Here is a 27,594-nt window from a genome sequence, read left to right on the forward strand (position 1 = left end):
ACTGGGAGAAACTGGTCAGCCAAGAGCAGCGGCTGGTCTTTGGGGGGCGGCGTGTGGGGCTGAGCTTGCGGTGCCCGGCCACGGCTCAGGACCCCCATGCACCAGCTGCCCCAGGCCTGCAGCTCACAGCCCCCTGCCTGCACTGCCTGCACGCTGCTCACGCGCACTGTGCACACCCGCTGCTCACACGCTACAGGAGGGCACGCTGCTCGTGCCCTGCACAGGTCACGGTGCACACACACGCACACACACAGCCGCTGCGTGCACCCCCCCACGCGTGCACACTGCACGCACCCTCCTGGCAGCACGCAGCCGTGCACGCACATCTGCACACTCCCTTTGCATGCATGCACACACGTGCACATCTGCATGCGTGCACATACATATACACCCACCCCAATCCCGCACACGTGAACGCACGCACACCCCAGCCTAGTTCCTTGTCGGCCGACCCTCTCCTGGCGGACCCTCCCCTTTAAGACGCGCGGCGTGGGCCGTCCCCTTTAAGGCTTGCCCCGCCCCCAGGCCGCGCGCCGGCGCTCGCCCCTCCCGCAGGCGCTGGCGGCCGCTCGGCACCGAGGCCGCGGCGCTCGCCATGGCCGCCCGCCCCCCGCTGCCGCCCCGCGCCCGCCGCCCCCCGCCGCCGCCTCCCGCTGCCGCCGTGCTGCTCGCCCTGCTCCTGGCCGGGGCTCTCGGCGGAGCCCACGGTGAGTGGCGGCCCCCGGGCCCGGCCCGCACCGGGCACAACATGGCGGCGCGCCGCCCCGCCCCCGCCCGGCGCCGTGAGGGGAACCGGGGGGTTGGGGGTGGGGGGTCGTGAGGAGAACCGGGGATCGATGAGGGGAATCGAGGGGGGGAGGCGATGCGGGGGGCTGAGGGAAGCGGGGGGGGGGGGTGTCGAGGTGGGCCCGGGGGGGCTGTGGGGCGGGGGGGGGGGGCTGAGGCCGCCGGTGAGGTTTTAGGGGGGATCGGGGTGGGGGGAAGGGGGTGCGAGAGGGTTTGGGGGCTGGGGGTGCCCCCGAGGGGGTGGGGGCGTGGGCAGGCGGCCCTGGGGGGGGCTGTGGACAGGGGGATCGGGGGGCAGAGGAGGGTGTTTCGGGGTGGGGGGATCCACGGGTGGGGGTTCCTGGCAGGTGGGGTGGTCTCTGAGGCATCGGGGGCTCGTGTAGGGTTGGGCAGCACCGAGCCCCCGGGGCGAGGGCTGCTCCGAGGGGGCACACGGTCGCCTTGGCTTTGGCTGGGAAGAGAACCGGGAGCGTTCCGGCCTGTCTTGAGGAGATACCGACGGGAACCGAGATGCGTGGGCTTCTCCCGGAGCGAGGAAGAACTGGGGCGGGGGGGGGGGGGGGGGGGGTGTCTGTATGTGTTGGGGGCCTGGATGTGTGGGTCACCGGGGGTGTTGTGTGCGGCTGGGTGTGGGGCAGGCGCTGGGAGCACGAATCAGCCCCGGGTGGGAAGTGCCACCATGTTGTTGCTGAACCTTGGTCCGACCTCAGGAGTTTGTGGCCTCTTCCCATCCTTGACCTGTGGACCCGGCCGAGGGGTCTTCAGCAGCCACCCGTGCACCAGGGATTGCAGCGTGTGCTGAATATATAGCCTCTTGGAATCAGTGGTTTGGGTTTTTTTTAAAGAAACCTTTCTAAAACCCTGTGCCTCTGGATTGTAACAACTGTAAATATTTGTTTGGAGGGAGGTGAGTGAGGGAAAACTCTTTGTTTGGGTTGTTTGTTCTGTGGCGATCCTTTTTCTTTACCTGAGAGGGTACAAGCCCTGGGGGAAGAGCAAGAGGTATCAGCTCACTTTTAAAGAGATTGGCCCTTTTCCCCAGAGCTGGATGGGCCTGAAGCATCTCTGAGCATCTGTTGATGGGGACAGAGGACAGGCCCGTGGCAGTGGCCTTTCCAGCATCCGAGGCTTCTCCGCACGGTCCGTCTCTCTGTGGCTATCGGGGGCGATCGCTGCTTGTGTAACGCAGGTACCTGTTCCAACAGGAACCACGCTGAAACATTCTTCTCCTCCTCCCCAATCCTCTCGCCGTTCATGTTATGTATTACCAGCTGCCTGTCAGATGGTAATAACTTTGCGCGTGCAGATCTGGACTTGTTAGCTACAGAAAATGGCTTTAAACCCCACTAGGGCGGTAGGTTAGGGGTGTATTTGTGAGTCCTGTTGAATCCGGTAATACAAACATGCTTTAGGGGAGAGTATCTGGGCTTTGTTTTAACCTAAAGTAAAATCCAGCCTTAGGAAGGTGTTTCAGCTTTTTGTGACAAGTGGCAAAGCAGGACCTAATGAGACTCATAGCACATCTGCTCTCAGGCTTTCACTTTGCGTTTTAGCATTTTATTACAGCTAGTGTTTATTAAAAAAACAATAAATAAACAGGAAAGGGCCAATTGACTGTGCGGATCTCCTGGAAACTCGGCTGACTATCAGTGCCTTTGATACTGGGCTCTGCATGGCTGGCTATTGTTTCCGCTCTGTATGTGCTGTATGTTTTTGTTTGTGCTGTCCAGTAAAAGGTGTGAGCTCAGCCTGGCTTCAAGGGTACAAGGGAGCTGCGTCTGTGGAGCTGGGAGAAGGGTGGCAGGGAACAGGGACTCGAACCCGCTGAATTGTTTGCTGCTTGAGCAGCCATGATGCACGCTCAGCGTGCCTCCTCAGCCAGCCAGGGCTGCCCTTACAATTGTGCTTTATACAAGAGATCTTAACAGCTGCTTATTTCAGGGTAGGTTGGAAACTCATCCTAATTTCTGCAGTGCTTGGGAGCTGTGAACCTCTGTGTGCGTCGGTAAATAGAGTAGAAAACAACCCCCCCACACTCCTTCCTTTAAAAAAAAGGAAAAGGGAAGAAAAAAAAAAGGTGCCTCTGCAGCAATGGTTACAGGGCGGTTGTAGGTAGGCTTTGTTTGCGTGCTTGAAATAAAGCAAAAGAATACCGTGGGGAGCAATCTTGGGCCAGCAGATTTTATTATTAACACCTGCTTAAAATACTTACCCGGTTAAATCAGGCAAACTCTGCGTGGTCCATAAGTTATATCTTACAACTTTCCAAGAAAGACTTCTCTAACTGGAAATTAAAAACAGTGTCCAACAAGCATTCTTGAACTCCTTCAGCTCCTTGGCCAGACAGCTTGGATTTTTTTTCCCTGGGTACGCCGTCCGCTGCCAGTAGTGGATGCGCCGGAAATCGCTATTGCGAAAGTAGTGAAGTAAAACGTCAATTCTCTTAACAGCAGGCAAAGTTCACTGGGTGTTGACCAGTGGAAATATGTTCTCCACCGCACAGCCAGCGCGGTTATCTGAGCAGACCAAGGAGGAATTGCTCGTCTCGAGGGAGAAAAGCTGCGATGGTATTACAGGGATGAAACGTTCGCTGGTGCTGAGCTTGTAGAGTCATGTGTGAGCAACTGTGGGGTGGGAGACCTCTTTCGTCCTTGTTATTTCAGCCACTGGCTTTCCAGCCTCCCTCCTCATTGACTGTGGACCCATATATTTCTTTTTTCGTCAGAAAAGCAGACTTCACTGCGCGTTAAAGTCCCTCGACAAAGGCTTGGTTTTCTAGTGCTTGCTGCTTTCCATGGGCTTTGTGGAAGTAACCTGTGGGCTGCTGGATGTTGGAATATAGACTACGCATTAAATAACTTGTTGTTTAGGCTCTGAAAAAGCATGTGCCAATTGCCCGAGAACGCACAGCATCGGATTTAAGTCTTGAAAACCACCAATAATGACCCATGTATCTGCCTTGCCGTGCAGCTGGTTTGCCGGATTTTCTTCCACAGTACTGGTATGGTATGGGTGGCTCCTAAACTGGTTTCCTAACAAGTTAAAACACAAAATAGGTGTCAGACCTGGAGAGGGAGTTCGGAGCCATATGTCTGTTTTCTGACTTGAAGAGCAACAGCAGCAGAAATGTCAAGGCTTCTTCTAATTAACCTATTAATGATGAGACTCCTGTCAATTTGCTTATTTAAAATTCATTTGGAAGCTCTCCTTTTGTGTTACTTGAGTAGATGCAGGGAAAGTTCTTTGCTTTAAAGGTGAGAGCACATTCTTCCTGCCTTTTTTTTTTTTTTTTTATTTAGTATATGTTTTCTAGTCAGCCATGATGTGTTCATGTCAGGCTCAACCTGTGCCAGGGGACTGCAGCCAGCTTGAAAAAGTTGGGACTCTTGTTTCCAACTTTAAATATCCTAGTATAATTTTTAGTTTCTGGATGACTTGCGTGAAAGTGCTTTTTTCATGGTACTTTGCAGCTAATTTTAACTCTGTTAGATTTAGCAGCAGTGGGTCAGTAGATTTCATAAGCACCAGCAAGGAGCAAAAGAGATGTTGAGATCCAAAAGTAGGAGGAGGAGTTGATGGGCCAGCAAAATGTGGGAAAGATATTCGAGGTGGTGGCATTGTATCTACAGAAGAGCAGATCTGTACTCATTTCTTCAGCTCCTTTTTGTAAGAAAACAGGGGCAGTGCGAGCATCCAGAAGTGGCCTTGCACATGATTTTGGAGGCTGTGGGTGTAGGTGAGCTGGCTCTGGAGCTTGGAGAAGATACTGGTGCGCTGTACGAGGCGGGAGTATCCCAGAGAGGGCTGTCGGGATCCCAGTTGTTGACCGCAGGCAGCAGAAGAATCGAGGTGAATATAATGGAAAGGAAATCTTTGTTTGTTTTTAAAGTCTTCATTGGATGGCTTTTTGAAAATGAAGCCCTGGTGGTTTTCTGGAAGCACCGTTCTTGGGGTGGCACGGTTGAGCGAGGAGCACGAAGGGACTCCTGGAACAGACCTCTGCTCCCTTGCCGCAAGGGAATGGATTTTATTCCTAGCCTGCTCTTGGGCAAAACACTCTGTGATAAAGGTTATTCTTTCTTTATTTCAGCACAGCATATAGCGAAACACTGAAAGGTATTTCTTTCTTCCAAGCATGTTTACACATGTCCCTCTTCATTATAATAGCATCTAAAGAAACAGCAGAGGTACAAACCCAATTGTTTTCCATTTCTCTTGCTAACATTATGCTGCAGCAGCATTAAAACATCACTACCAGATTGGGTCTCATTAAGTTAGGTGCTGTACAGAGACATAATAAATTGCAGCTCCTGTTCCAGAGCCTTATAAAGGCTCAGAAGTCAGGGGAATCATTGTTCTTCTAGCCTCGATTCAAACTGTTGAAAAAGAACAGCAGCTTACAATCTCTGCAAAAATCTGTTTATCTGGTAAATACGTGGGTGGTTATTGGCAATTTTACCAATGATCATCTTCAGGTTAATTATCTTAATACATCTTGATCAGGTAGTATTTTGCCCTGAGAAAATGTCATCTTGCATAGCACTGCTTCAGGAGATTTTGGAAAATGTATTTCAAGAGGTGGTTAACACCATTACATTAGATTTTGCTGTGAAACTTTCCCCTGTCTAGCTGCATAGACATCTTGACACATGCAGTCCTGTGCGAGAATAAATATGTGCAAAATGAGCTCAGATAGTTGCTGGGGGAAAAAAAAAAAAAAGAGATGTTCTTTGACTGTCAGAGCTTAATATTTTGGTTTCCCTGGAGCCTAGAGCTCTAATCCAGGGACCCCCGCCTGTTTGTTTGGATTCATTTTGTAAATACGCGTCACCTTTAATGGGGGAATTTGGTACAAGAGGGCCTTCCCTTGTTTTCCTCTCTGCTGTAGTGAATGCAAAGGGATGCTAACACCTCCGTGCCCCAGGTTCCTGCCGGGAGCCGTCCTGCTGCTGCCCATAACCAACCCATGAGCCTTGCTGGGTGTCTCGCAGGGAGCAGAAGCACCTCTTGGGCTCTGAGCGGTCGCTCGGAGGAGTATCTGGCCCAGCAGCCAAGCCCTGGGCTGCGTTAGGCGAGGATCAAGGAGAGTTTGTCTTTTTGGCAGTGCCAACTGACCGCTCCGGTTTTTAGGAAGAGCGGTGAGGACCGGCACCGGGCTGGCTCGCTCCTGCAACTGATGTCATGACCGCCTGCGCTCTGCCTTGGATTAAGTCGCAGTGAGGGTTTGCTTCAATATAAATACCAACCTGATCCATCTCTTGAGTGAGAACAAAGCTTTCATTCTGAGGATCTGCAGCTTAGTGCTAGGCTTGTTTAAACAGCTTCTTTAAAGGGTTGGGTTTGTCTCAGAGCAGAATGTCAGAAAGAGTGTGCTGAGCAGATAGAGCAGATTCTGCTGCCAACTTCTGTAGCACCTTCCATGCAGACTCATCCCCAGGCGTTCTGCGAGAGGGGAACTCGTGAACTGCTCTTTTGTTTTCCTTTGCCCCATCTATTTTCTTCAGCCCAGTCACTTTCTTTTATTAAGTAGATTATATGTTTAGTTCAACAGGAGCTTTTCTTCCTGAATAAAAAGAATGCTGTTTGGCATGAAAAATGCTTTTATTCACTCCCATCTCCTTCTGCTTCGCCCGGGTGTCCCCGGCTGTTCTCAGGAGCAACCAAGAGCTGCCTGGCGAGGGGCTCTGCGTACCTGTCCATTTTCTGACCCCCACCCAAGGGGAAAACAACAGTTGCTTTTTCCTGGCTTCTGGTGTTAGTGATACAAGAAGAATTTTCCCTTCTGGTTAATCAAACTTGAAATGCTGGACTCGTAATTCTCCTCTCTGCCGGAAGCTGCCCGGTTCCCGGCGGGCCTGGGTGCAGACAGGCCTTTCCTCCCTGGCACGGCCGGTGCCTGCGGGAGCAGGGCCCTTCTTGCTGCAATGCTGGCAGTAGGTGATGGTTAGGGAGGAACGTGGCTGTAGTGATGGTGGATGTGTATCCTGGGCTTTTTCATTAAAAAAGAAAAAAAAAAAAAAGAGTCAACTCCTGGCAGCACGAGGGAGGCTGGAGCTGGACTTCAGCTTCTACCCATGGATCTGACCATCTTTTCCAAAATCTGAGTGCCTACCCGCAGCCTGGAGGTTATGGATTGGAGTATCTAGAAGGTCTCTCATGAAAGGAGTAGCAGAAGTACATCCATGTGCTGAAGGCTTAGTTTTCTTTGTTCATGCAGCTGTCCTTACCATAGGGGTTTTGGCCATGCCAAACGTAAGAATTGCTCTTGAAAAAGAGCAGTTGTCTCCAAGGGGGAACGTATCAGCTGACATCACCAGGAGGTGAAATGAGGCCATGCTCTGTGGGGCATGCCCCTCCTTAGCAGGAAACTTCTGCTTTCTGCACAGAACAGATAAGGATCTTCTGACTCTGTGCCTGTACGCTGGGGCTCTGGTATCATACCTTGCAGGTAAACTGATTTTTTTTTTTTTTTAATCCTACAAATGAAACTGAGCAGATACAACCAGCTCCTCTGCTTTCCCTCTCAAAGGGATGCTTAGTTTCAGGCCAGATACTTCAGTAAGTTTACAAAACCAGTTTTATTAGTGCATTGAAGTGTTTTGTTTACTTCTGAGCTTCTGGAAGCAAAACTGCCATAGCCTAAATCTTGGATTTGAGCTTAGAAATGAATCTAACAGGATCAAAGTTCAGTTTTGTTGTATCTAAGTCAAGTTGAAAAGAGCCTGCATGGTGAAATGTGTGTGGTTTAAATGTTTTTAATTTGTACCTTGAGTTTTTGATAAAGTAATAAAGGAGATGCTTTAAAGCACTATTTCCTTTTAAGCGTACTTGAAGGTAGGAATGTGCCCTGGCTGCTCTTCCCTTTCTCATGTTTTCATAAAAACTCCATTATAACCAACTTTTGTTCCCCCAAGTGTGCATATTTTTCAGAATCATCTTTTCTGTGCTCTGCTGACCACTGGAAAACACTGCACTTGGAGCTGTTTGTCGAGTTGAACATTAGTAGTTGTTTTTTTCCCTTTCGTTATAAAGTTTCCCCTTAAAAGCCACATAATCCGTGTGTATGGTGCTCTCAATATGATTCAGTCATGGAGTCTTCCCTGTCCATTTTCTATTCTATGTCCCTTTTCTTTGGCCTGTGCTAAGCACATAGTAAGTAGTAAGCTACGTTTGCTCATGGTGCTTTTTAAAGATGTCTCACTTAACAGATCTTCTGTGTTTTACTGGCTGTTTGGTGCTTCTGCAGTTTTAATCTGTTGGTTCAAAACTCACCAGCATCTGCGCTTAGCCTGTCTGAAATACTGCAGCCCACCTTGGAGCTGTTAAGCAGCTCACAGCAACAGCTAGGAAGCGAAGAGCACAGTGTCCAGAGAGAATTAAGTGAGTAGTAATGCAATTAGCCTAACTGATTTTCCTAGGACACTGGAGATAAGGGATAATGGGTGTCTTCCTCCTAAACAAACCCTGAAGTTGAGCAGGACCTGCTTGTTTTTCGTTAAGCTCAAGGTAACGTGCCCCCAGCAGTGTAACTCTGCTGCACTTTGGACTGTGTGCTGGCTGGGAGCAAGAGCCTCTTCCAGCACCCTGAATATCCTTGAAGGCTGATGCTCCTTCAGTCTGCTGGTTGCCAGAGATGGTACGACTGAGGGCTCAGCATTTCCCTTGCCCGCGGGAAGGTGGCTGACACACACACAGGTGTTGACAGTGACTTTCGTTTGTGTCTTTAAACCGAGAGGGTAGAGGCAGATGTGGAGGATTTAGCTGTCAGACTGGGGAGAGTTAACTGTGGCACTTGTATCTTTTAAAACACTTCTTCAGACTCTCTCTACCTGTAAGACCATTTCTGCAGCGGGTAAGTACATGTTTCTGAATCCCTCCGGGGAGGCTGAAAGATCTGATGAAAGCTGAAGAAAATACTGCGTGCTGCTAAACAAGCCCCACCCTTCTTCTTGACATTGTTGTATTCGCTCTTTGTTCCCAAGGATGGCGATGCCTGGGGATTTGCTTACAGTTTTTCAGCCAGCTTGAGAAAAGCACAATGACAGTTGGGAGGCGGAAAAATGTGGGAATCTGCCTTGGAGTTTCTCCTTCGTTCTTTACCCAAATAATTTTCATGTAGAGCAGGCAAAAAGCCAGGAATTTATTTGACCCAAGGTAGTGTCTCGGATCAGGAAAGCAGTTACTAAATAAGTGACTGATCTAGTTGAGTGTAGCATGCTTGGCTTGTGTAGTTGCTTCGAATTGGTTTTGTTTTGGCATCTGCCAACTGCTTCTTGTCTCCCATGAGCTGGGGTGGTCATCCCTCGCTGACCCATGATGGGCAGCTCGTCTTTGGTGTAACTGAGGAAGCCTGGACAGCAAGTTTGGGTAAAATCACGTCTGTCTGTCTGAGTAGTTGTTTTCAATTTGAGTTCAGACCCTAGATTGGGTTGGGAGTGGATCTCGGTAAAACCTAGCCTAGTTTGCAGGGATGGCTTGGGTCATCACTGTCAGCGGTTGCAACAGGGGCAGGAAGAAGGGCTGTGTGCAGTCATCTTCTGGAAAGGTTCCTCTATTTCAACACTGTATTTTGTGTTTAAATTGGGCTCTTGCAGGTCTGAAGTACCGAGTGTGACTTGTTCTGTTCCTAAAATCTAATTCCTGAGCCTGAGAATGGCCCGTTCTCTCTGAAATGGGAAATTGAAAGAAGAAAGTTTTCTCTTGTTTGAGCATTTGGTCTCGGGTGGGTTTTAAGGAGGTGGTCGTGTTCTGATTTCTGCAGCTTTGACATGTCTGTGCTCCGACTGCAAACAAGCAAACTCCACGTGTGAAACAGACGGCGCGTGCATGGTCTCAGTCTTCAACCTGGATGGTGTTAAACATCACGTTCGGACCTGCATTCCTGAAGCAAAATTGATTCCTGCTGGGAAACCCTTCTATTGTCTGAGTTCAGAAGATCTGCGTAATACTCACTGCTGCTACTCTGATTTTTGCAACAAAATTGATTTAATGGTTCCCAGTGGTGAGTAGAGAGCTAAATAAATGGTCTGTTTGAAGTGGGGAGGAGAGAAGCTGTCTGTTTGGGATTGGGATTAAGGAGTTCTTGGCCTTGGTTTCACTCTTCCCTTAGGTTGTTGTGTGAATTTGAGCGCTAGGTTTATTTCCTTGATCTGTAAAGTGGAAATAATAACAAACTACTTCAAATTAAAATGTGAAGTTGCTTGAACTCCCCTGTGGCCGACAAAATGTCACCAGATGATGAGGTTGTACTTTAGGGCAGGAGAAGCTTCCAAAGTTTGGGATTTTTTTTCTCCACCTGCACTCAGTAGCTCTGTACTATGAGACTCTTCTCACCTTATCAGCCCTGCTGCTGGTATCCTGAAAGAAGCAGCAGCAATGTTCACCTGCAGCTAAACATAAGCTTCTGCTGCATGAGTGATCCGGCAAAGCCCCGAGCTCCAGCTTCACCCACACTTCCATAAATTCCCTTAGATAGAGGGGAGGAAAATCATTGCTAATTAGGCGAGGGTCTTCGTTGGCCAGTACCTACGGGTGGGGCAGGTGGGTGAGCTTCAGAGCAGTGACAAGGGTGACCCCACCGCAGGGGCCCAGGGGGTTCCTCACCGTTCTGCCCTGCACCGAGACATGGAGGTCTGGGCCTCAGGGTATTACTACAAAATTACTGTTCGTAAAAATATATATGTAATTTTATTTTTGGGCAGCCTGGTCTAAGTGGAGGGTGTCCTTGCCCATGGCAGGGGGGTTGGACCTAGATGATCTTTGAGGTCCCTTCCGGCTCGAACCATTCTACGATTCTCTGTGCCTGCAGTGGTCCGAGGACGATGCATGTTCCCTGGGCACAGCTCGGATCCCTTTTTTGGCACTGAGTTGTGCTTTAGCCTGCCTTTTATCAGATAGGGTTGCTTTCCTTCTCCTAGGACTGTAAATCTTTTCAGTGATGAGCCATCAATATGGGAACATTGCAGCAGCTTCAGAGTAAAGTGTGTGGGGTGGAGGGGTGCCCAAATTCCGAATTCGTGAAGAGGAAGCAGCCCTGCCTTTGAGTGAGGGTGTGGGAAATGTCTGCTTCTTTCTAATTCCTGGGACAGAGAGGGCATGCCGTACTTCCTCATACCTCATTACTCTCCGTTTTGGGCTGTTATTTAGTGGGTCATGTGAAGACTGCAGTATCCATGTTCCTTGGGGGCAGTGGGAAAGTTTTATCTGTTCTCAGAAAGACAAATAATTGTTGTCTTCAGGTATGAGTCTTTACTGATTGTTGCAGGGGGAAGGGGAAAGCAGAAGAAATTAATCCTTATGACTGGTGGTTTTTTCTCCCTCTTGGAGAGTTCAAGTGGAAGGTAAAATGCAGGCTGTTCTAGCAAATTCAGCCCAGAACAGGATCCTGTCCTCTTTTAAATAGCAAGTGCCATAATCCCTGATCCCACAACTGATGTACCATCCTCTTTCGGGGGTTTTAGCCGTAGTTTGCCAGCCTGATGACTTGATCAGTCCTGTGTTAACACTGTTATTTGATGTGTCCTCTACCATCCTAGAACAGCAAGCTAAAATTGTCCAGACTCTGAGAGGATAATTAAAACACAAGAAGAAAGTCCTTTAAAAAATGCTTGTGAAGGAGTGATAATTTTCTAAAAGTGTCTGTTTTTTCTTGTCCCTTTCCTCTCAAGGACACCTGAAAGATAACGAACCCCCATCGAGCTGGGGTCCTGTGGAGCTGGTGGCGGTGATTGCCGGACCTGTCTTCCTTGTGTTTGTTGTCATGATCATAGTAGTCTTTGTTTTTCATCACCACCAACGAGTCTATCACAACCGTCAGCGGCTGGACATGGAAGACCCCTCTTGTGAAATGTGCCTGTCGAAGGATAAGACCTTGCAAGATCTAGTCTACGATCTCTCCACCTCTGGCTCTGGCTCAGGTATTGAGATATGACTGGAAATGACGAATGAGGTCTTGTAATTGTAATGGAGTAGTCTGTTCTGGGCTCTGGGTTGCCACAGCTTTGCACGGCTGTGAGGCTGTTTGCCTCGTCAGGTTGTTGCCTTGTCGGGCTGTTCAGGTTGCCCTGTCATGAGTAATGTAGAGGGTGTGTTTTAAATTCAGTCATGCAGTACATGCTGTAGTAGCCACGGCCCCGAGTCAGTGTTCAGTGCCTAGGCGAGGTAAGAGCAATAGCTCAACTCCTCCTTAACTGCTTATGTGTAAAAAGAGTTTTGTGTAGCTTCCCTCCTTTTCTGCAAGAGGATAACTCCAACGGCTGCATCTATTTCAAATTTAGCCTTGGAACTGGATTTGGGTTGGAAACAGACATTAGCTGCTAACCTGTGGGGTGTTGGCTGTCCAAGGAGGATGCAGGATGTCACCTGCATCAAAGCTGGCAGGAAAATGGGAAGGATCCCAGCAGCTGAAAATTTTACAGTATGCAAATACTGCATTTACACAGCCCATTTCATCCCAAAGAATCCTTGGGTCAGTGTTCACTTCTGTAGCACTTGAAAGAAATCATCCACAGAACAGATAGGGAAGTCATTGTTTTATTCATAACTATGAAAGCAGTTAGGGTAAAAAAGAAAAAAAAAAAACCAACCCCGAATTTTGCAGCAGATGGAAACTGTAGGATAATCCACAGAGGCAGAGAATATAACAACCTGGTATTTGACCAGGGAGTAAACCTTCAGCATCACATCTGTTATATGCATAATGTTTCGGGATCTCTTCTGTACATGCTCTCAGCAGGTGAGCTCCGTAGTTTGTAAACTAAGAGGTGGTGGCTATGTTAGGACTCCTTTCTTAAGAGAAATTCTGGGGGGTTTCTGCTTTTTAGTAGAGTCTGTCCTCAGCAAGTTTCATTCTTTGCATATTTGGGTTGAAGTTACTTTGATCTGCCATAAAGCAGAAGTTCCCCAACCGCTCTGCGCCCGATCGCTGGCAGTTTGCAAGCTACTTCAAAGTGATACGCAGATGCTGCCCAAGCAGCCAAATGGCACGTCCTACGCAGGAGCTACCACCATTTGCTGGTTTGGGTCTTGCTTAGGCTGCTGGTTGTTACCAAATGTAGAACCTTCTAGGTTTGATGATGCTCTACTTCACGCTCTGGGGTTTCAGGAGTTTCTTTTGCTGCAACAGGCATTCATTCCTCCAATTTCTTGTCTGTAGGTTTGCCACTTTTTGTCCAACGGACTGTGGCTCGGACGATTGTCCTTCAGGAGATCATTGGTAAAGGCCGCTTCGGGGAAGTGTGGCGTGGCAGGTGGCGTGGAGGTGACGTAGCTGTAAAAATCTTCTCTTCGCGTGAGGAGCGTTCCTGGTTTAGGGAAGCAGAAATATATCAAACTGTTATGCTGCGACATGAGAACATCCTGGGATTTATTGCTGCGGATAACAAAGGTAAAAAGTGCCTCGGTCCTGAGAGCAGAGGCTTCACCAGCGTGCAGTATGCTCTTGGGAGTTGCATTTCTTCACTTGGATTTACAGTTAAATGGTTAAAGAAAACTGTCAGCGTGCTTTTCAAATAGCTACCTATTTGAATGTTTCTCGCCAAAAGATGGTAAAATTACTGCTGCTGTTGAACAGCACGATGGTGCATTAGCTGTACCTTACAAAGTCGTGTTTCGCCTTAAAGTCCTTTACCTTATTTGCCCCCGTGTTGCCTGTTGAGCAGCTCTCCTCTGTACCAAACAGGGTGCAAAATGCTCGATGGTTGTGTGCGGTCCCTGCATTGCGCCCATCTGAGCACAGTCTCTTTCCTGCTGCAGATAATGGAACGTGGACTCAGCTGTGGCTCGTCTCCGATTACCACGAGCACGGATCTCTCTTTGACTACCTTAATCGATACACAGTGACTATCGAGGGGATGATCAAGCTCGCCCTGTCTGCTGCTAGCGGGCTGGCCCACCTGCACATGGAGATTGTGGGTACTCAGGGTAAGAGCAAGGTTTGAAAAGATTTTGGGAATTCTCGAGGGGAGAATAAAGCAGTATTGAGGAAGGGGAATGATGTGCTGCACAGAAAACACTGGCAGAGTCAGCCCAGATTCGTCTGGTCAGTATTGACTAGAAATAGACTGATTGCTTTGGCTGGCTGCAAAGTGGGTTAGCCTTATGCTGGCTCCTGGGAGTTATATCAGCATTTCACATCCCCGTCCTAAAATTGGTGCTGCTTGGGTGGGATGTTAGCGCAGGCAGCAGCAGAATTCTAAACTCCTTAGGTCCACATCAACGCATCTGATGCCTGGGACGACGGAGTTTACATCCCTCTTGAGGCCTCTGGATGCTACTGCATCAGCAGTGCCTCCGAAGCGGAGCTGTGCATACCGTAGGCTGTCAGCACTGCTCTGTTCTTCAGCGCTGAAGCGTATCCAAACAGGAAAATGTGTTGCAACACTGAGAATTTAACTAACGCCCTGAAATCCGGTACTGCCTCTGCGCCAGTTTGACTAACAGATTTCATCAGACCTTGACCCCTGCTTCTTTTTATTTTTCTCTGTTAGGAAAGCCCGGGATTGCTCACAGAGACTTGAAATCCAAGAACATCTTGGTGAAGAAGAACGGCACGTGTGCCATTGCTGACCTTGGTCTGGCCGTCCGGCATGATTCGGTTACGGATACAATTGATATTGCACCAAATCAAAGGGTTGGAACCAAACGGTAGGAGAATGGTGTTCTCGGCCAGCCTTCGAAGGCATCGGAGTATGACTAGCAAATGCCTGAGCTGCTGTTTGAACACTGGTGAAATTCTTTCTTAAGCATTTCCAAGCGTCTCGCAGAGTGTCAGCATTGGATTGGGGTTGAAGGGACATCAGCACCTTCGTCTCCAGGTGCCGTCAAGCTGAGGGGCGTAGGCCAGCTACGTAAACTCAGGACCAGGGAGCTCGTATAATACTTGACAACAAGCTTGGCATTCTCAGAAGCCTTTTGGGGCCTCCTGTCTGGAGCCTGATGTGCTTTTGGACGGTTTTACCTCTTTCCCAACTTGCTATTCTTTTTGAGTTATTTTGTTCACTCTATTATTAGACCGTGGGGCCCAGTTCTGTTCTGATTAGGGCTGTGCAGAGCAGATTTTTGTCTGCTGGGAAGTGCTGGATGGGAAAACTTGCCATTTACTGTCTTCTGGAGAATCCCCTCTCAAAATTAATGTGCTGTTCCTTTTCTGTTCTGCAGATACATGGCCCCTGAAGTCTTGGATGAAACCATTAACATGAAGCATTTTGATTCATTTAAATGTGCCGATATCTATGCCTTGGGCTTGGTCTACTGGGAGATTGCTCGAAGGTGCAATGCAGGAGGTAATACTCTTCGTGTGCCTGTGCCGTCGGCGTGGCTTGCTCCTGGGTTTCCCAGCATTGGTATTTCTGTTGATCAGGTGTTGGTCAGGTTTGGGGGACCCTGGAGAACAGGGCCGTGGGAAGATACGTCCATATGTGTTGCTACTGAGGGAGTTAACGGAGGTGACCCGTGGCTGCTGCTAAGACTGGCCCATGTAGGGAAGTGGGGATTAATGCTCTGACTGAGGCTGATGTTCCTTTGGATGGGTTTTAAGGAAGCGGTGGTGCCGATTTGGTGGGTGACTTTCTTCCCCCGAATAAGTATAAATGAGTGTCCTAGCGCATCCAGCTGCAGGCAGGAGCGCAGCACCGTGGTGCGTGTGACAGTCCTTCTGCCTTCAGCTCGGTCGAGATTTGATGACCCTGCCTCTGCTGGGAGGTGTCGATTGCAGCACGCTGACTCTGTTCCAGTTTGGGCAGCTGCATTTTATTTCCCTGGATTTTTCTTGTGAACTCAAATCCCAGATTTTTCATTTCTGTTCTAAATGACTGCAAAGTGTTGACGCATCTCAGCAATGAGTCATGTAGTCCAAACCAGTATCAGTCTGCCTTTGGTGAGCACTGTGGTGGTGATCCGTTCTCCCAGGAACTGCATTTCCCCTTCTCTGCCTTCCAGGTATCCACGAAGAGTATCAACTTCCGTACTACGACCTCGTACCCTCTGATCCTTCTATTGAGGAGATGCGGAAGGTCGTATGTGATCAGAAATTAAGGCCTAATATCCCGAACTGGTGGCAAAGCTACGAGGTAAGGTCTGCTTTCGTCTTCACATCCCCTTCCCCCTCGATAAGGTGAGTAAAGAGTAAGTACCGTAAGCTGAGCTCCAGTTTTAGGAGGTTGTGGAGGGCTGTGCGGGCATCCAGCCAGGCAGCAGGAGCCTGGTAAAGACCGAGGTGGGGTCAGGGGAGAGGAGAGCACTGACGTCTGCCGTCGTTTCTTGCCTAGGCACTACGGGTGATGGGTAAGATGATGCGAGAGTGCTGGTACGCCAACGGAGCGGCTCGACTCACCGCCCTCCGCATTAAGAAAACCCTCTCACAGCTCAGTGTCCAGGAAGATGTGAAAATCTAGGCTCTGAGCCCCAGCAGGAGGAAACTGCACAAAAGCTGCCATGCTAGAGTAGACGTGTGATGGAGGCCTACCTCGTGTTTCTGCCCAATCTACTGCTACCAACCAGACAGCGTGACCTACAGGCTGCTAGGTGGGGTGATGGAGCCTATTGAATTGCTCTCTTCCCTGCTTGGGTATGAAACAATCAGAAACCTTTTAACGATCACCTCCTGACAGCGTGAAGACTTGAGAGGGACTTAACCTGAGGGATCTCAGCCATGATCGTAACTCTTGTTTCTTTAATGGAAATCCCTGTAAAGTTCAGTGCGCGCGGTGCACCCATTGGCAGTGTTTGAGGCCGGGGTGCTACGTGCTGGGAGTGGGAAGGGAAAGGGAAGGTTTTCTTGCCGTACTCTGAGGATTTTTCCAGGGACTGGCACGTTAATGCAGAAAAAGCATTTGCTAAACAAATGGTGCTCCCTTCTGAGAGGCTGAGCCTGAACAGTTTATCAGCTTCACGAAACCATTTCCCTCCTTTTTCTTAAGCTTGAAAAAATTCTAAGTCGAAAACAGAAATCTGACTGGCTGTCAGTGTGCGCAATGGTGTATGCATGCGCGGGATGCGCGTGTCCCCTGTGCCTGTTCATCTCCTTCCGTAGACGTGCAGTGTCTGCCCGTAGGGTGGCTCATCTCTGTTCGTGCTTTCTGTGCATGTGCAAATCTAGAGTGTCCCTTTTTTTGAGCTGTGCGCGCTGGTGCTCTCCTTGTTGAGTAGTGAGCATTGTCTAGCTTGGACAGGCTGCTTAAAACCAGATCCTTAGCTCTCCGATGGGTGCTGTGGCCTTGCTGTCCATACACCGGCTGCAGGAACGTCCCATCAGGTTGCCTCACTGCCACCCCCTCCCTTTTTTAAGACAAAACAAATGAGGAACTGACTTCACCCCTGGAATCCAGGTTGTTTGGGTTTTTTTGTCTCGAGCCCCTGGGGTTTGTAATTCTTGGTAGGGTGGAAGGAGAGACCCAGAGAGGGGAGAGACACCACGGAGCTGAGATGCATGTCAGAGGTAGAGCAGGCACTGCGCCCGGCTGGAAGAAGACCAGGCCATGGGGAGATGCAGGAGACCCTTCTCATAGGAACGCAATTCCCGAGTCCACCACCCAGGCACCCTCGCCAGCGTGCTCGGCAGCATGGGGCAGACTTCCCGGGGCCTGAGCTGCAGGGGTTTGGGTGCCTGGGTGTGCTCTGCACCCCCTGAGGGGCACTCGGCACTTGGCAGGATCGGACGGTGGGGTGCGGGTTTGGAAATCAATGCCCATCTTTTTAATATACATATATAAATATCTCATAATCTGGAAGTGGCTGTGTATAACTTGTGGGGTGGGGGGAACTGCATGAATTTTCTTTTGATTAAATGCCGAATCAGGGTGAAGTAGAGTTGGTTTGACCGTTGTCTAGAGCTGGGCCTAGCAAAAATGGAAGTGGCCGAGGGCTGAGTCTGTCGTGCTGATTGCAGCAGTAAAGGCAATCTGGGAAGTGCCGGTTGTTTGGTGGTTAGGTCAGTATCTACGATAGATAACTCTGAAGCCATAACTTTTAACTGGAGTGGTTTTGATTATTTTTTTTTATTATTATTTTATGGGAGGGTCTGGATTTTAACTTTTTTTAATATTGTTAATTCTTTATAAGAGAAGAAAAACAATCTATAATTATTACCTCTTGACCTTTGTTTGTAAAGAAATCACTGCAAAAAAAAAAAAAAAGAAAAAAACCAAATGCACACAGCTCGATTTACACTGGAACTGTTTCTACTCAAACCTTGCGCCTGCTCTGTAAGGTGAGGTTTCATCTCTGCTCCGGCCACCGGGGTTAACTTTTTTTTTTTTTAAAAACACTCTGTTCTTGCTGTCTGTGTATCTGTCTGTGTGTCTGTCTTCCCCCAGACTCCCTATCTTGTCTGTGACTTTGTGTAAAGTGAGGAGTGCGGGTTTTTTGCATTGTGTTTGGAGCCATTTTGCATCCTCCCATGGAGTTTGGTGGTCAGGCGGCGCGGAGCTGTGGTGGGAGGGCTGGCAGACTTTGGTTCACGGAGCTGCGTGGAGTGTACGCTTTGTGAATGTACAGCTTCCCTCCCCTTCCCGATTTGTTCTGACTCGTATCTCAGCCAGAGGTTACCGCGTGTCTCCAGTACCGTACATCCCTTAACCCAAACCCTTCTGCGTTTAGAAACCGAGCTGGTGGGCACTTGACAGATCCCCTAAAGACTCTTCAGCTGCTGTAACAGGACCCTGGCGATGGCCTGGCGGGTTGGGGAGGAAGTCTTAGCGACTGTGAAATAAACTGCCATAGGAAAGCCCATCATGCCGGTAGGTACGTCTGCCGTGCGCTCCTCCGCGAGCACTGCGGGCTCTCATTCCCGCGTACGAGTCTCCCGTCCCCGTTAACTGCGCAGGCTGCTTCTCGAGGACACTAAATCAGCTACGTACTTGCACTGACTCACTCACCCACCCCTCCAACTGTAGCCACACATGCATCTGCCTCAGCGCTAAACCAAACAGCAGACAGCGGAGCGGTTTCAGACCAGATAAGTTAGAAGGGGTGAGGGCAGGACGACAGGGTATCCCCTATAAGCAGGATTGCAGAAGCAGCCTTGTTTGTAGAGAGATGCCATTGCAAGATGGTCAAAACCGAGGAGGATCCGAGATGGGAACGCTGATTATGTAGCATTTATCTAGCACTTTCATGCAAACACGTGCCAGGGAGGTGCAGTGCTTACTTAGCTGACTGGTAGCAAACATAGGAATCTCAGAGCCGGGCTGCAACGTGCCTGGCTCGGAGGTGGCTGCAGCAGCCGTGGCAAAAACGCCACTCTGCAGACAGTTCAGGACAAGAGGCTGCCGCCGCAGCGGCTCAAAACGAGGGGAGACGTCAGATACTCGAGGGCAAATGGTGCTGGGGAGAGGCAGAGGTACGGAGCTTGTGCTTCTCGTCCGTGGCGCAAGGTTAATCAGTGGTACGCTGGCTTCAGAACAGATCTCTTGGTACTTATCTGCCCCTTTTATTTGTTTGGTTTTGTATATTTTATTAGAAATGGACTGTAAAATAGCCACTTAGACACTTTACCTCTTCAGTATGCAAATGTAAATACAATGTAATATAGGAAATCTTTTGTTTAATATAAAACAAGGCTGTCGATTTCTGCTGTACATTATTAAAAGTTTGTTTTATTCACGTGAGGTGTTGGAGTCTCTCGCGGTTTGCTGCGAAGGGTTAGCCGTGGGGTAGAGGGGCAGGATCTGAGCGGCGAGGACTGGCAGAGCTTATAGCTCCCCAACCCCCAGAGGAGTGTCTGGGGGGGGGCTCCTTCACCCGCAGCTAAAATTCTCCCTGGGAATCCCGCTCAGCATAGCAGAGATGCAGCTTCCATCGCCCGCTGTGTGCCTTGATTGCCGCAGCGGTGAGACGAGGATGTGGCAGAGTGGGATTTCCAACCCACGCAGGGACGAGCAGCTGAAACCTGGTCTCCCTCTCTGGGGGACAGCGGTTGGAAGCAGGAGGGGGTACAGCAGGCAGGTCCCCAAGCGTCCCCCACTTCTCCGCACACGCTGACCCGCAGCTTCAAAGCAGGATAAATTTTAGCCCAAAGGGCCCGGAATCCCCGTGAAATCCTGTTTGCTCGGAGGGCAACCGGTGCTGCGCACGCTGCCCCCGCTAATTCTCCCTAATTAATTAGAGTCTCCTGTAAATGAGCATGTTGTGAGCGGATCAAGGCGAAAATCCGCCAGGGCCCGGGGTCCCCCCGTGGGCTCAGACTAATGGCGTTGGGGTGGGGGGGGCTGCCATCTGGGTTCACCCCTTGGTTTCCAGCTTTGTCTGCAGCCCCCCAGAAACTCTGTCCCCATCCTGGAAATCAAGGCAGCGGGTGAATGGAGAGTATGTTTGGGTTTGTGGTTTTGTTTTAAAAAAGCAAAAATTGGTTTTACCCCTCTTTTAGGAAGTGTGATGGGAAAACAGGTCTGGGATGGCTTCAGCCTGGGGGCCAACCTGGGCTGCCGGATTTTGGGAACGGGTTGGGATGTTGTTCTTTGCTCCCTGATAATGGGGGGTGGTGGGCTCTCGCCTGTCCTTTCCCAAACCGCAGCAGCTCAGGGCAGGGAGTGAATTTGCCTCCTGGTAACCCCTGGACATGGACAGCCCGTGGGCGGGTGGCTTGGGTGTAACGCCAGAGGGATTGTTACAAACTGATTTTTTTTTTTTGGCAAATTTTAAATAAACATCTGGGCAAAACCCTTAGTTCCAGCTGGAACATTCCTGCTGCCTCCCGGGGCAGCGAAGCAAGGGGCTGCCCGGAGCCGTGCGACATCTCCGCAGCAGCCGCCCCCTCTGCCTCCGGGAATTGTTCTTTCCTCCGCGTCCCCGTCCTCAACACGGGCGAAGCTCACGCAGGAGCAGTTTAAATCCTCCCGTCCGCCTGTGTTGGAAGCTGGGCCCGGGGCTCCGGCCGCCCCTGCCTCCAGCTTCTGCCTTGAATTAAATCCCAAGCGCGGCTCTGGCGGCGGGACGGTGTCCTGTGGGCTGAAACTGCTCTGGGTGCTTGGCTGGGGTCAGGCTCCGGTACAGCCCTGGGGAGCAGCAAAGCTGGGGCACCCGCCTGCTCTCCCCGTTGCCGTCCCCGGGGTGCTCTCCGGGCCACTGCGGCCCCGCTCGGTCCCCCCGCGGTGCGACCCCTGACGCCCCACCCTGCGCCCCTGGGCGCTGCCTCCCCACGGTCCCTGCTGCCCCACAGCATCATCCCCGGACCGCCCGCCCTGGAGCCCACGGAGACCCCACGCAGGACCCGGGCCCCGGCGGGGCCATGCCGGCTGCGGGGCGTGGCCTAGCGCTAGGTGGGCGGGGCTTAAAGCCGAACGGGGCGTGGTTAGAGCTGAAAGGGGCGTGGTCTCGCTGCGGGAGGCGGGCCTTGCCCTGGCCCCGCCCCCCCGCGGGCTGATATAGCGGCGCGCGGGGCGGCGCGGCCCGGCCATGACCCTGCGGCGGCTGCGGCGGCTCCGGCCGAAGGAGGAGGAGGATGCGGCGGCGGCCCCGGAGCGCCCCGGCCCCGCCGACGTCTACCGGGCGCTGGCGGCCGCCGGCGGTACCCTGCCCCGGGTGCGCAAGGTAGGGCTGCCGGCAGCCCCGGGCGCGGGGAGGGCGGGGGGAGCTTCCCGTTTGTGCACTGGGGCCGGCGGGGGGCACCGGGCTGGGGGGGGGGACCGGAGGAGCGGGGTGTCCCCGTCCCGTGCGGCCATTGGTGTCTGCACCCTGTGGGGCTGCTCCGGCGTCTTCTCCTGGGCTCTCGTCCTGCCCCGGTGCCCCCCCAACCTTCTCCCCGTGTCCCCATCCCGTCCCTGCACCGGAGACACCACCCCACCCCCCCAGCATCTCCGCACCGCGGTCCCGTCGTGTCCCCATCCCGCTCCGGTGCTGTCCCCCCAAGTGTCACGTCCTGCCCCAGCTCTTCCCCACGTCCTGCCTTAGTATCTTCCCTGTGCCCCCACCCGTGCCCAGTGTGTCCCCCCCCAAGCCCCACATCTTGTACCGGTTCCTCCCCACGTCCTGCCTTCAGGGTGCAGGGACAGATCCCCACCCCGCTGTACGTGCCATGTCACTGGGACAGGCGTGTCCCCACAGCCCCCCGAGTGAGGGCAGGGGGACGGGGCACAAGGTACCCCGGGGTCTGGTTTGGTGGGACGCGGGACTGTCTGCCACCGTGCCCCTGGAAAAGCCCCTCTCCCGTGGCTCTGGGGCTGTCACCGCCCTGACGCTCCCCCCGGCCCCGTGGCGCTTCCTGAGCGCCGACAGGGAAGCAAGAGCGGAGCCGACATCCGGAGCAGAAGTGGTTCTCGCGGCCGTGCTGGCGCGGGCCAAGTCACATGCGGCAGCCTGACTCCCGCTTGCTGGCCGAGGCCACCGCCGGAGACATCCCCGAGGGGGCCGGGGCGTCCCGCGTCACCTCCCCGTCACTGGGGTGACGCGTGGGCCCGACGTGACAGTCAGCAACTTTCCCTGTGGCAAACGCGCCCGATTCTAGTGGGTTCGCACTTCAACGCCCACAGGTGCGTTTGGGACGGCCAGCCGTGGGGCTGATGACACCTGCGTGGCACAGGCCAGAGGGAGCCAGTGGCACCCGGCCGCCAGTGAGACGGGCCACGTACCGCTCTCGAGGCGCAGCTCGCGATGACGCCCACCGCACCGCGCCAGGGCTGCCAGAGCCCAGCAGCCGTGGAGGGGCATTTGGGGACAGCCCTGTCACCTCCTGCCCCGCGGCGAGGGTCCCGATGTGCCCGGCCGGTCCCTCTGCCCGCCCACGCCTCCGCACCCTCCACAACAGGGACATTGTCTGGGCTGGGGGGGAATTTTGCATGAAAAAAACCCGACTTTGTGACCACAACAGGGCCCCTCTGTGCCCAGGGCCCCCCCCCGGAGCGTGGCGTGGGGTGGGGTGTGGCGTGGGCTGACGTCAAAGCGTGGGGCGAGCATGGAGCAGATGTGAGGGTGGCTTTGAGCACCGATAAAAGCCTCGTTATGCCCGGCCGGCCGGGGGTGGCCACGGGGCAGTGGGTACACCCGGGTGCTGATTCGGTGCCGGCTTGGCACCGTGCTCCCCGGGGGTTCAGTGGGGTCCAGATGGGACACCCTGTTTCGGCTGTCTCTGGTGGGGGGACACGTGCCCTGGGACGGTGTTCCCCACTGACGACTCTCCCTCTGCCGCAGGGTGCAGGGTTCAGGTGGGCGTCCCCGAGCCAGTCCCCAGAGGAGCACAGGTAGGGACAGGGGTTGGGCCCCGCTGACGAGGGGGGGACGTGCAGGAGAGGGGCTGGGGTCCGTGTCCCATTGGGTTGGGGCTCAGCACCCCAGACACTGCTGCCCTCTGGAGACCCCGTGGGGGCTGGAAACAGGATGATTTATGGGGGAACCTGGGGTGGGCGAGAGCAACGATGGGGTCAGAGCTCCCTGGGGGGCCCTGGCACCCACAAGGACCTTGCCTGGCACCCATGGGACAGGCTGCAGAGCTGCAGAGCTCTGACCAAGGCCAGCCTGGGAGGCGTCCCTGGAGCGGGGGTCCTGTCCCTGGAGCAGGGGTCCCTGTCCCTGGGGTCCCATCCGTGGAGGGGGGGTCCCTGTCCCTGGGGTCCCGTCCCTGCCCAGCACAGAGAAAACCTAACTTCGTTAGGGAAGTGCGAAAGTCTCGGTGAGTAAGTTGGGGTGGGGGGTGCCAGGGGCTCGGCCTTGTCCCTGACCCTCATGTCTCCCAGGAGGGTGGTGACGCTGGAGAAGAAGGCAGAAGAGACCTTCGGCTTCGAGATCCAGGTGGGGGCCGTGCCAAGCTGTGCCATGCCGTGCCATGCCACGCTCCCCACCCTTCCAGCCCGCACCTTGCTTTGCATCGAGGGTATTTTTATATTGTCGCTGAGCCAGGGTTTATTTTTAGCGGTGACGGAGCTGCCTGGTTACCAAAGCCTCCCCCGGCCGTGACGGCGGGGGCAGCCGGGGGGGCCCCGCTTGGGGCACAGCCATCTGGGGCGAGATCTCCCCCGGGGCCGGGGTGCTGCCCCAGATCGCCCGGCAGCAATTAAATGCTGCAATTGCCACCTCATGGCTGCTGCTTGGGGGGACCCCCGGGGGGTCAAGGAGTCCCCGTGCCCCTCACCGGCCCCCCCCATTTCAGACCTACGGGCTGCACCACCAGGACAGGAACAGCGTGGAGATGTTCACCTTCGTGTGCCGGGTGCACGGCGGGAGCCCGGCCGAGGCAGCAGGACTCAAGGCTGGTGAGCACATGCCCAGGGGGTCGGGGGGGGGGGGGTGTCCCAGCAGCAGGGACTGGCATCCCTGAGCCTGTCCCCCCCCACACACTGTAGGGGACACGATCACAGGGGTGAATGGGCTGAACGTGGAGGGTGTCCGGCACCGTGAGATCGTGGAGATCATCAAGAGCTCAGGCAACATGCTCCGGTGAGCTGGGGGGCGTGGGGGGGCATGGTGTGGGGTGGCCCCCACCCCCCCGCACTGACAGCTGCTGCCCCACAGCCTTGACACGCTCTATGGGACGTCCATCCGGAGGGCCGAGCTGGAGGCCCGGCTGCAGTACCTGAAGGTGAGGATGGGGATGGGGGTCGGGGTGGGGCGGGGGACCCCCCCACGGGGTCCTCATCCCCCTCCGCTTCCCCGCAGCAAACGCTCTATGAGAAGTGGGGGGAGTACCGCTCGCTGATGGTGCAGGAGCAGCGGCTGGTGCGGGGTGAGTGGGGGCCGGGGGGGAGGTTGGGGGGGGGGGGGGGGAAGCACTGTGGGGCACCCTCGACCCCCTCCTGACCCCCCCCTCCCCCCGTGTCCCCCACCAGGCGTGGTGGCCAAGGACCCCAGCATCTACGACACGCTGGAGTCGATCCGCTGGTGCCTGCAGGGTGAGGGGGGGCTGCCCGGGGGCTCCCCCCGCGCCAGCGCCTGCGGCAGCGACGATTCCCTCTACCAGACCTGCCTCTTCGCCTCCGCCGACTCGCTGGACCGGGACAAGGACGGCGACAAGGACGGGGACAGCGGGGGTCCCGCGCCCCCCCCCGCCGCGCCCCCGGCCGGCCCTGGCCCGCAGCGCCAGCCTCAAGTGCGGCGGGGGGACGGGGGCGGCGGGGCGGCTGTGGGCCCGGGCCGGGGACCCCGGGGAGGGGGCAGCCCCCCCCCGCAAGGGCCGGCACAGCAGCTTCCGCCGGCGGCTGCTCAAGTTCATCCCAGGACTGAACCGGGCGCTGGAGGAGGAGGAGAGCCACCTCTAGCGGGGGGCACCGCCGGGCCCCCCCAGCCCTATTTATTTATTTATTGCAAGGGGCTGCGTGCCCCCCCCCCCCCCCCCCCCGTCTTCCCCGGGGGCCGCTGGAAGGAGCTCGGGGTCGGCCCCGGGGGTCCCGGCTCAGCCCCTCCCCCTTCCCGAGGCGGCTCCCGAAGCCTCCGCTCATCTCAGGAATCGGTGCCCCCCCCCCCCTCCCGTGGGGTGGGGGCTGCGTGTCCCTCCGGGCTCACGGGGGTCCTGCCTTCCCCCCCGAGGTTTTGTACCGTGCCGGCGCGCCCGGCGCTCGCCAATACAGAGACTTTTTACAGCGGCGTGTGGCTGTGACTGGGGGGGACACGGACACACAGAGCCCCGTGGGGACGGGCTGGCTGGCGAGGGGGTGTCCGCCGGGGGAGCCCACCGGGCTGCAGCCCCCCCTTTGTCGTGTCGTGTCCCCCCCCCCCCCGCCGGCCAGGCTCCGGGCAGAAAGATTTTGGGGTGACCAGTGTCACCTTGGATCCTGCGTGGGCTCCCGGGGACACCCCCGCACCCGCCGCAGTCCCCCGGTGCCGTGGGCCCCGTCCCGGCACTGCGGGGCCCCGGCCAGGCCCTTCCTGCCCCGCTTCCTCCGGCAGCCGCCGGGAAGCCGGTCCCACCCCGAGCCCTTCCGGCTGCGGGGGCCGGGGTGCCCGCGGGGAGCGGGGCGGGCACTGGGGTGTCCCTCCCCTTCCCTGCCCCGTTGCCCCCCAGTCCCACTGAAGTAGCACCCAGAGGCCTTGGGGTGCACAGAGCTCCCCCACCCCCCCGGCTGCTGCAGCGAGCACCCACGGGGGTGGCCTTGCACAAGCGCTCCATGGAAGCACCCCAGCCCTGTTCCGCAGGCTCTGTGCCTCAGTTTCCCCTCTGCCTTGTGTCGATCCCTGGCCGGGGACCATTGCACGTTCAGGGAGCCCCAGCTCCGAGCTCCTGCACCCCACAGGGGTGCCCCGGGGTGTCCGGCCGTGGCTCAGCCCCCCAGCACCCGAGGAGGGTCTGCAGGGGATTTTGCAGACGTGGGGGGCTGCGTCGTGCTGCAGTGGGGTGCGCACGTGTGTGCTGCGTGGCCGTGTGTGCGCGTGTGCGCTGCGGGGCTGCACGTCCATACGTGTGCTCTGTGCATGTGCTACAGAGCTGCGTACGCACACGTGTGCGTGCTGCGGTGCTGCGTGTGCATACGTGTGCCACGTGCACGCACGTGTGCGTGGGGCCCAGCCAGCTCCCTGCTGCCCTCCTGCCTTGTCCCCGTTCCAGGATGGCTCCGTGCTTGGACATTTATGGTCTGGCTCACGGGGCCGCGCTCACGGCGCCTGCCCGCGCACCACCAGGGTCGGGGCACCCCGTCCCCGCCACGGCCGTCACGGGACACCCCTCCCGCGCCAGCTGCCACCCCACGCGGAGCTTTTTTTAGCCCCGACCTGAGGCTGCGTGTGCCCGGGGCTGGGCAGGCGCCGGTTGGACACCGGGGTCGCTCACGGCACCGGCTGAGCCGGGCAGCGCCGGTGGGGCCGAGGCTGCGGGGTACGGCCGGGAACGCCCCGGAGCAGCCTGTCATTACCGACAAATATAGGCCCGGGGCAGGGAGCCAGCGCCGGCTGTGAGCACCCTGCAACCACCACCCAGCACCCACCCAGCCCACGGGCACCCTGCAACCCCCCGACACCCACCCAACCCACGGGCACCCTGCAGTCCCCTGACACTCACCCAGCCCACGGGCACCCTGCAACCCCCCGACACCCAACCCACGGGCACCCTGCAACCCCCCGACACCCACCCACCCAACCCACGGGCACCCTGCAGTCCCCCGACGACACCCCCCCAACCCCGGCTACACGGGTCCTGGGGGCAGCGGGAAGGGCCGGCCGGTGGTCACCGTGTCCCCGTGTCCTCACCGGGGCGCTGGGGCGGATCTGGCACCCCAGGGCTACCGCCAGCCGGGGCTGGCCCCGTGGCCTTGCCGGGGTGACCGGGCTCGTGTTTCCTCCCCCGCAGTCAGCCGGGCCCCGCGGCCTCTCCCGGGGTACAGCTAATCCCGGGTGCGGGGGCTGCCGGCACCGCCGTCCTGCTGCCGGTACTGCTGCCGCCCGCTCGGCCACCGAGTGAGGGGTGCGAGGGGGCTGCGCCTGGCCCCGCTCTGTGACCCCGGTGGCTTCGGGACCCCTGACGGTTCCGGGCCCCCCGGCCTGACCCTGCCCCGGGAGGCTCCTGGCTGCCCCCCCCCCGGGGTGGCACCGGCTGCGGCCCCGGTTTGCACCGGCTGCGGCCCCAGCCCAGGGCGGGCACCGGCTGGGCCCGGCTGTAGCACCCGCTTTGCCCCCGGTTTGCACCGGCCGCGGCCTCGGGACGAGCCCTGGTAACCGGCTGCGCCGGGTGCGGGGACCCCGGCAGGTTCCAGCCGGGCCCCGGGGGATCCCCGCGGGGGCGGCCCCGGTGATGCCTCGGGATCCCGGGAACGTCAGCGGCCAGGCGTGACGTCACGGGGCCCCCGCCTGGGGCGGGCTGCGCGCGGGGCCGCGCGGCGGCGGGAGCTGGGGCCGGAGCGAGGTAACGGGCGGCGGGAGGAGGCGGCGACGGGCCGTCACCCCCCGGTACCCCCG

The 27,594-nt window shown here is 55.5% G+C and overlaps 2 protein-coding genes across 3 annotated transcripts; both read left to right on the forward strand.

Moving 5' to 3' along the window:
- Window positions 1–483: 483 nt before the first annotated feature.
- Window positions 484–19,390, forward strand: ACVR1B (activin A receptor type 1B). 2 transcript variants are annotated; one of them, XM_054806856.1, is made up of 9 exons: window positions 484–707; window positions 9,548–9,787; window positions 11,454–11,702; window positions 12,941–13,171; window positions 13,540–13,707; window positions 14,274–14,430; window positions 14,944–15,068; window positions 15,724–15,854; window positions 16,053–19,390. In XM_054806856.1, the coding sequence occupies exons 1-9, from the start codon at window positions 596–598 to the stop codon at window positions 16,176–16,178; spliced, it is 1,539 nt and encodes a 512-aa protein (XP_054662831.1). In that variant the 5' UTR covers window positions 484–595; the 3' UTR covers window positions 16,179–19,390. The 2 variants fall into 2 exon arrangements, with proteins under 2 accessions (XP_054662831.1, XP_054662832.1); XM_054806857.1 differs by lacking the exon at window positions 484–707 and adding an exon at window positions 3,185–3,787.
- Window positions 19,391–21,141: 1,751 nt separating this feature from the next.
- On the forward strand, window positions 21,142–25,100 carry TAMALIN (trafficking regulator and scaffold protein tamalin). Its single transcript, XM_054807325.1, is given in 9 exon segments — window positions 21,142–21,312; window positions 22,909–22,958; window positions 23,451–23,505; window positions 23,864–23,966; window positions 24,057–24,150; window positions 24,226–24,292; window positions 24,370–24,436; window positions 24,540–24,748; window positions 24,750–25,100. Coding segments are annotated over 9 exon segments (999 nt in total). The 5' UTR covers window positions 21,142–21,177; the 3' UTR covers window positions 24,969–25,100.
- The last annotated feature ends 2,494 nt before the right edge of the window (window positions 25,101–27,594 follow it).

The sequence above is a fragment of the Grus americana genome, chromosome 31, assembly GCF_028858705.1.
Source record: "Grus americana isolate bGruAme1 chromosome 31, bGruAme1.mat, whole genome shotgun sequence".
Lineage (NCBI taxonomy): Eukaryota > Metazoa > Chordata > Aves > Gruiformes > Gruidae > Grus > Grus americana.